General features: G+C 38.2%; 1 protein-coding gene across 2 annotated transcripts in view; it reads left to right on the forward strand.

The window, feature by feature from the left end:
- Positions 1 to 2,279: 2,279 nt before the first annotated feature.
- LOC107668379 (beta-galactosidase-like) overlaps positions 2,280 to 8,470 on the forward strand; it is a 17,448-nt gene continuing 11,257 nt past the window's right edge. Inside the window, exons 1-3 of one of the 2 annotated variants that reach the window (XM_016460227.1) lie at positions 2,280 to 2,528; positions 2,862 to 3,028; positions 3,116 to 3,266. In XM_016460227.1, the coding sequence (XP_016315713.1) occupies positions 3,264 to 3,266 (3 nt within the window). In that variant the 5' untranslated portion in view covers positions 2,280 to 2,528; positions 2,862 to 3,028; positions 3,116 to 3,263. The remainder of the gene's footprint in view (positions 2,529 to 2,861; positions 3,029 to 3,115; positions 3,267 to 8,470) is intronic. The other variant, XM_016460228.1, reaches the window with a different exon arrangement.

The following is an 8,470-nucleotide window of genomic DNA, read 5'->3' on the forward strand; positions in this document are numbered from 1 at the left end:
TAAAGACAATAGAAGTAATTATAAAACTTGAGTCGATCAAAACAGCACTCCAAACATCAGCTGATTGCATTAAATATACATTTAAACTACATGTTCATTTAATTACAATTAACATGCAAATAAGTGTCTGAAAACAATGCATTCAGTTCACACTCGAATAATGTTTTCTGCAATAAGTACTAAAAGTATGCTAAAGTGTACTTCTTTTTCACAAGGCAGCATAATCCAAATAAACAGAGACATACCGATTATTTCATGTCACACAGAATTACCTTCATTTGCAGATATAAATGAATGATCTGTTAAAGTGGATATCTGAAATAAGGTCTTTACGCAACCCCAAATTCTGATTAATACAGACATATGACAGCTGTCTTTTTCAGAGCTCTAGAAACTGGAACATTTGCTTAATCTGGTTAATGGCAGTCAGGTTAATGTATTTACATTTACATTTATGTAATTGGAACATGACTATATTCTGGTTAATACTGGAATATTTCTATGTATGTAGTGAGTATCATGCATGTACTCATAGTTTAGATTCTGTATAAATTCAATCAATTACTAATTAAACTAAGTGAAGAGCATCTTACATGAAAACAGTGTTCTCTGTTCAGACTGTGTGTGTGTGTGTGTGTGTGTGTGTGTGTGTGTGTGTGTGCTTTAAGGTAACACAGGAGGTATGTGTGTTTGCTTACTCAGCTCAGCATGATAATGACTGCATTACTGCCTGACAGCATTAGGCTTGGTTTTCAAAAGAATGCCTTTAAAAGCCAAAAAGACTTGCTATTTTCACATATGGGGTCGTTTACCCTCCAGTACACACTTTATGGGAACGTGGGAGCAATCCGTAAAGCTATTTTAAATGACAGCATCTGCCTTCCTCTTCAAGTACAAACTCTATGCATTGTCTTTGAATTCTTCATTCTGTGCAGTGTTTCTCTTTATGGTGTTCAGCAGATGGTGTCAAACAATGGCTGTGGTGTGGTGTATGTGTCAACGCCACTGGATCAGCCACTGTTTATTTGGGTGTCTGGATCTAGCAGTAAACATCCACAATCATGCAGCACAAGTGAAAATTGGTGACAAGTCACTTCACCAGCCCACCTGCTCCCATTCAAGTGGCAGAAGGAAATACACAGTCATCTGGTGCTGACAAATGTTGTTATAAATTATAAATGTCTCTTTATATTGAACTGAGTAAACTTCATGCTGCATTTGTATGAATATAATCTATGTAAACTTTTTTCCATTCACTATAGAAGTCACTCTAGTGATAGTGATAATGGGCTAACACAACATATACAATATAACACAAATTAGTATTAGTATTACATTTGAGATAGATTTCACAGAACATAAATGTGAGATTGCTGACTATAAAAAAAGTGAGAGCAAATTACAGCGGACTCTCATTAGAGGGCTCCAAAGAGCATATGAATGAATGCAACAACAGTCTTCTATCCTGTAGCGCCTCTGAGTGTCTGAGGCCAACCGTTCAAGACATTTAACAATATACAATCAAAAGTGCACATCCAATGTAGTTTATAATCTATATAAGAAGGTCAGTCCTGAGTTGCCTTTATTGTCTGAAAATAATTTAAAGACAACATAATGAATGGGACACATTAACGAAAACAGTGGTTATCAACCTGTTTGATTTGAAGGCCCCCTCTATTGTTAAAGCTTGTTTTTCCCCCTGCCGTTAATATGACAAATCTACTTGTTTTTATTAACAGAAATTGGCAGTGTTGATATATTTAAATACTTAATAATTAAATAAAATATAATTAATAATTAATAGCAATTCATTTTGTGATTCCTTAGAAATATATTCCTTGATAATAATAGTAATAATAATAATAACTGTGTGTGTGTGTGTGTGTGTGTGTGTGTGTGTGTGTGTGTGTGTATATATATATATATATATATATATATCTCTCTTCCACCAAGTTTTGTTCACTGAGCTACTGTAGTTTGCTTTGTTACAGGTGAGCATTTGTGGCTATTGCATAAGTTCGTCCAACTGTTTAACCGTATATTTTAATGTTTATTATTGTTATTATTATTTTTATTATTCACTAGCAGTGTAAAATAAAAGTAAACAGTAAAACAGTAAACAGTAACAGTAACAGTAAACAGTAAAACAAGTTAGTAACGATCTGGTTTATTATAGCTGATGAAAAAGGGGTCAGTGAATCGCTGAAATGACGTTTAGATCGGTCAGCGGCGGACTTTAGGACCCAGATTATGGCTAAACTGAATACAATCACATGACTGTCATGTTCAAAGAGGAGAAACGCTGCAAATCTATTGAACAGTGAAAGTGGACCGCTTTATGCAAAATGACAGAACAGAAAAGTTTGAGCAGTTGTGATATTATTTCCTGACACGTTACAATCACGCGCTGCTGTCATAATGTAAAACGGAGGAGTGTTACTAAGTCTTATCCGCTTGATTTAGAGATGAAGCCACTAATTACTTTCGTTTTGCTAAGACTGTGCTTGTTGCCAATCATTTTTGTGTTGGTAAGTACCTCATTTAAAGTACACGATTTTCACCTCTGCTCATTGTGATGAATTCGTTTTTACCATCCTGACGTGTATTTATAGAAATAATAGCCAAATTCATGTGACAGCTTTCCCAATTGTCATAGAAACCTTGAAATATCAGGGACATTTTAAAATGGTTATTTTAAGTGTAGTAAAGTAATTAAAATGTATATAGTGAATTTGCATTTTTATTTTAATTATGCTCATTGTGAATGCAGTCTCTATAATATTAAGAATAGTTTTGTGGATTCTTATGCACCCACTACAACACCCTGCACATTTTTAACTACATGACTTTTCTGTTTTAAGGCAGATTCATGCTCATTTTCCATCGACTACAAGAACAACTGCTTCCGAAAGGATGGAAAACCATTTCAGTTCATCTCAGGAAGCATCCACTACTCCCGCATTCCTCGGGAATATTGGAAAGACAGGCTGCTCAAGATGTACATGACTGGACTCAATGCTATTCAGGTGTACGTCGAACAGAGCATCAGTGCAATCACTGTGTACACACTTTAGTTACACATCTTGCCAAAAATATTTTGATTGCTTTCATGCAGGTATGTGCCGTGGAACTTCCATGAGACCGTGCAGGGTGTGTTCAACTTTGCAGGAGACAGAGATCTTGAGTTCTTCTTGAACCTGGCCAATCAGACAGGGCTGTTAGTCATCCTGTGACCAGGGCCGTACATCTGTGCAGAATGGGAAATGGTGACTGTTACTTCCTCATGATGCTAAATTTGAATGTTTTTGAAATGTGATGTTTTACAATAGGCCAATGGGTGTCATGTATCGCTGTATGTGATTATGAGAATATGGCTCTTCAGGGAGTGTGTTTTTAAAGATATACTTCTTCCAAAATTATACTTTGTTATCTTGTGCTCACCCTTATGGTGTTCCAAACCTATATGACCTATATCTTCCATAGATAGACACAAAAAGTTCTTTAGTAGAATGTTCACGCTGTTCTTTTCCATACAGTGAAAGTCAGTGGTGACCTGGTGCTGTAAAGCTCCAAAAATTACATAAAAGCATAGTTTATACAACTTGTCTCCTTAAGTCATACAATAGGTTTGACTTTAGGAAAAAGTGTGATTAGAAAAGAATGTCTCCGGTTACTTATGTAACCATGGTTCCCTGAGTAGGGAACGAGACACTGCGTCCTCTAGGGGTCGCTATGGGGGAACGCCTCGTCGTGACCCGTGTCTGAAGCATACATTGAAAAAACACCAACTCGTTGGCCGGCAACAGCCATGACGTCACTACCGGTGCGACTATAGTATAAATAGGTGCCGGGAGCACACATCATTCACTTCTTTGTCTGAAGCTTGCATCCGCAGCATGGCAAAGAAACCTAGAGGACGCAGTGTCTCGTTCCCTACTCAGGGAACCATGGTTACATAAGTAACCTGAGACGTTCCCTTTCATGGGAACTTCGAACTGCGTCCTCTAGGGGTCGCTATGGGGAACGTAACCGAGACAGGCTAGGACCCCTGAGTTGTTCGGGCTCGGACCTGGACTTCCTGAAGGCCGCTATCCCGGTCTTTCAGCAGGTCAGCCTGATATGCTTGGAGCATCACCATCGTGTGCAATGAAGACTACTTTTAAGTTACTTGTGAGTTACTTTCACTATCAAGCACAAACCGCAATTAACCTACATTCAGAAATAATAGCAGTAAATAAAGCGGAATGTTATAGGCCCTAATGAACAAGCATTAAACACAATAGCCAGCCTATAGGCTATTTTAGTTCTCCTCACTCCACAACAAATCCTTTAAATTTAACTGTATTCAGAACCTTTGTTCTCACGCAGCCTACCTCTATCATTCGGCACGAATCTAAATGTTTTTACATATTCACGATGTATTTGAATGATAAACTATTAGCCTATTTAGTATGTAAACCATGCTTTTGTAGTCTACTAAACGTGCTTTCCGGAAAAAAAAGAAAAAGAAAATATCACTCTTCACATGAACAAATATGCTTGGCCCGAGCTCAGGCTGAATGACATGGACTGTACGGACGATTTTAATTAACCAGTTTATCTATATTTGGTTGACTATTTTATTCTGATAATGAACGGCTGTAATGTTTGCAATGCTGTATGTGTGAGGCGCCGGCGCAATCGAACAGCGGAAACATAAAATAATCCGTAATTTTTGGCCATACAGATCCTTCGAAACTGCATTGTGTTTACTTTTATTTTAGGATGCGCTTGTCATCTCGGTTTCTTTTCCGTGAACTTTTGCAGAGCACAGCGAGCACAGCGCGAACCAAACTCAGCAGCACATTTTACATTATTGTCTTTTTTCTTTTCTTTCGTTTTGTTAGTTTTGTTAATATTTGAGTCAAATATATTTCGCGTATGAATTCCTTTTATATGTAGACTACGATTTAATAAAAACAAATTGTTATTTTTAGTAAAACGTAATTTTTGTTTCTTGTCTGCGCTCATCCGCCGCATTCTTTCTCTTCTCCGACCCCGCAGTATGCCCATCTCACAAATGTAGAATCCGTCTCAGTCATCTCAACCATCGAATTACAGCAACAGGAAATAGACAAAGTATTTTACCCACGGAATTTATTGTCTGGTGCTGTTTTGCAGTGGTTCTGATTTTTAGTTAAAATATGTTGTTGTAACGTGCATTACTGAGATTGTAACAAGTAATAATATTACCCAAATTTGATTAATAATGCGTTATATTACTGCGTTACAGCAAAAAGTAATATACTACTGTAATATTACTTTTGTAATGCGTTACTCCCAACACTGGTCAAGATACCACCCACAGACCAACGGCTAGATTGAGCGAAAGATCCAAGAGCTCGGACGGTACCTCAGGTCAAACTGCCATGAAGATCAGCACAGCTGGAGCCGGTTCCTCCCGTGGTTCGAGTATGCACAGAACTCCCTCAAGCAGAACACCACAGTATTCACACTGTTCCAGTGCATACTCGGGTACCAGCCTCCCCTGTTTCCCTGGACGGAGGAACCCTCCGAAGTTCCAGCTGTGGACCACTGTTTCCGGGTGAGCGAGAGGGTCTGGGACTCAGCTCACGTCCAACTCCAGCAGGCAGTGTGGAGACACAAGGACTTCACAGACTCCCGCCGTTCTAACGCACCAGTATATCATCCAGGAGATAGAGTCTGGCTCTCCACGAGGGATCTACGTCTCCGCCTGTCTTGCAAGAAGCTGAGTGACGGGACGGTCGGCTCGAGTACCTCGTGGACTGGGAGGGGTATGGTCCAGAGGAAAGATCCTGGGTGGCCCGGGATGACATTCTAGATCTTTCCTTGCTCAGCCGCCCCTAGAAGAGGGGGTACTGTCAGGGAGTCACAATCACCTCAGCCACCACAGTCCCCGCCCCCAACGCTCACCAGATCACACTCACCTGACTCTGATTGCACACACCTGTCCATGCTCATCACGCTCCCTATATCAGTGCACAGATCCCTCAGCTTATTGTCTGGTCTACCATTTGCTATGTCAAGCTTACCTGACTCCCTACCTGGATACTTACCTCGACGGTCCTCCAACGTCTCCATTCCCGCTGTTCCTTCTGCTCCATCACTCCACCGCTCCTGAGACTGCCTGCAATACAGAGACTGTATCACCGCACAGATAATAACCTTGATCTCATTCCATACCCATCTTACTTACCATTGGACTCTTGCTCTGTATACATCTGTCGATATCAGTAAACTGGTTGATTCGTATCACTTACCTCAGCTTCCTAGTGTGATTGCTGACATATATAAAGATGTTATATTTGTGCAATGATTTGAATTTCAATCCAACTATTACTAAAACTAGTAAGAGATTTACCATGTGGTTGCAAAGAGATTTGTCAATTCAGGGGCAGGTACTTCTTTCAAAAGCTGAAGGAATCTCTAGATTAGTCTATGCATCATTATCTTTGGATATTCCCCCTAAAGTTACCAAACAACTGGATAAAATGCTTATGGATTTTATCTGGTGAAACAAGCCACATTACCTGAGATTTTTTTTTAATTTTAGAGGTTTAGAGGTGTTGAGTTATGATACTCTAAACAATGTATTTAAAATAAATTGGCTTATTCAACATTTAAAGAATAAAGACAGTATTTGGAACTCATTTCACAACTATCTATTCATGCAATTGGGTGACCTCGAATTTTTGTTGAAGTGCAGTTATTCAGTTGAAAAAATAACGGTTAAGCTTGCAAAATTTCATAAACAAGCTCTTATGGCATGGACTCTGGCCTATAAACATAATTTCTCACTAAGGAGATACTATATTTGGAATAACAACGACATCCTATACAAAAATACATCTCTATTTTTTAATTGCTGGTTTGGTAACAATATTATATTAGTTAGCCAGATCTTAAACAATGATGGAGTTTTATTAACATAAGGCATTTTTGAATATATTTAAAGTACCAGTTAGACCTAAGGAATTTGCAGTTCTAATGGATTCATTCGTTGTTTGATTTATTTGATCTGTTGTGAACTCAGGATTTTGTTGTGTTCTTGAACAGAAAGAGAACTGAAGTTGTTTAAAACCTTTTGATTATTTCTGTGTTATATTAACTAGTATTTTTATGTTCCTTTTGATTTAAGGGAATGTAGGGGGAGGGTGCCATTTTTGTTTGTACTTCTCTTTTTCTCCTGGTTATGGGGCAGACAGGAAGAGAGGGAAGCTTTATGTGCTTTATTTTTGGATTATCTTTTTCTAGGTAATTTATAAATATTCTTGGGGTAGTTATTTTGGTTTTGTTATTTTGGCCTAGCTCTCCCCTGGGGCCCGTTCTTCGTACGTCGCTAACTCAGTTAGCTGGATTTGATTGTTCATTTGGCATGATCTTGGATTGTTTGGTTCTTCGAAGCTCATCCTGGACTTGCTGTCATAGCAACAGGTCCGTAAGCTTAAACCTGCTCGGGAGCAGCTTATTTCATGTAAACAGCATTAGATTGCATCTTTAAGTGGAACTGGTATTTAAAATCTATCCCAGCCACTGCTACTCTATTACAAGAGTTCCCTACTTATCCGGGGACAATAATTTAAAATAATATTATAATGTTGTGTAATCTATAATACTATAGACACAGCCAGTTTTACTAATTGAAAGATTTATTCGTGATAAAATAATAGCTATAACTGTATTAGAGTCTTACACATACAGTTAATCTGAGTCGTGCATTAATTTGAGTGCTGACAGATATTATGGGAGTGGCTTGATGGAGCGCAGGAGACGCAGATAACTTGACCTTCACCCTTAAGAAACTTTAATGCAGTCACATAACAAATCTGCTTCAAAGATAAAATTACATGAATTGCTAACTACAACATTGAACTAAAAATGTAAAGCCTGTACAAATACTAGTAATTGTGAATATAAATAATTGTGAATCATGTAAAATAAAATAAAATAAAAACAGTGCACATTTCATTGATCTATTATAAAATGTACATAGTTTGTTCACTTGGCTGTTTCCTTATAAAGGTCCAGAAATGTTTCAAGTTTTTCGTCAGGTGTCTTAATTATATGACGTCATTACGTTGCTGTTTTGCCGCCAGCCAATCGCTGCATTGCTGATTGTGGTTTCGAGTATCTATACATCTGCCCTTTACGGGGAACACGAGAACACGCAGTAATCTTAGATAACTTAATCCAGATATTTTAACCAAATACGCAAATTCGTTTGAAGGACCAAATTAGCCAGAGATCAGTTATAACGATTAGAAGATCTGGCATCTTTCAAATCATCTCAGATGTACCGTATTCACCCGAATATAAGACGATGTTTTTTTTCTTGGAAATACATCTGAAAAAACGCGGTCGTCTTATATTCAGGCTCTAGACTTTGACATGTCAATAATACACCCACAACAATAGGTGGCGCCAAATACGCATAAAACGAGTGTGCCAT

This window comes from Sinocyclocheilus anshuiensis, unplaced genomic scaffold, assembly GCF_001515605.1.
Source record: "Sinocyclocheilus anshuiensis isolate Anshui unplaced genomic scaffold, SAMN03320099.WGS_v1.1 scaffold1237, whole genome shotgun sequence".
Classification (NCBI taxonomy): Eukaryota; Metazoa; Chordata; class Actinopteri; order Cypriniformes; family Cyprinidae; genus Sinocyclocheilus; species Sinocyclocheilus anshuiensis.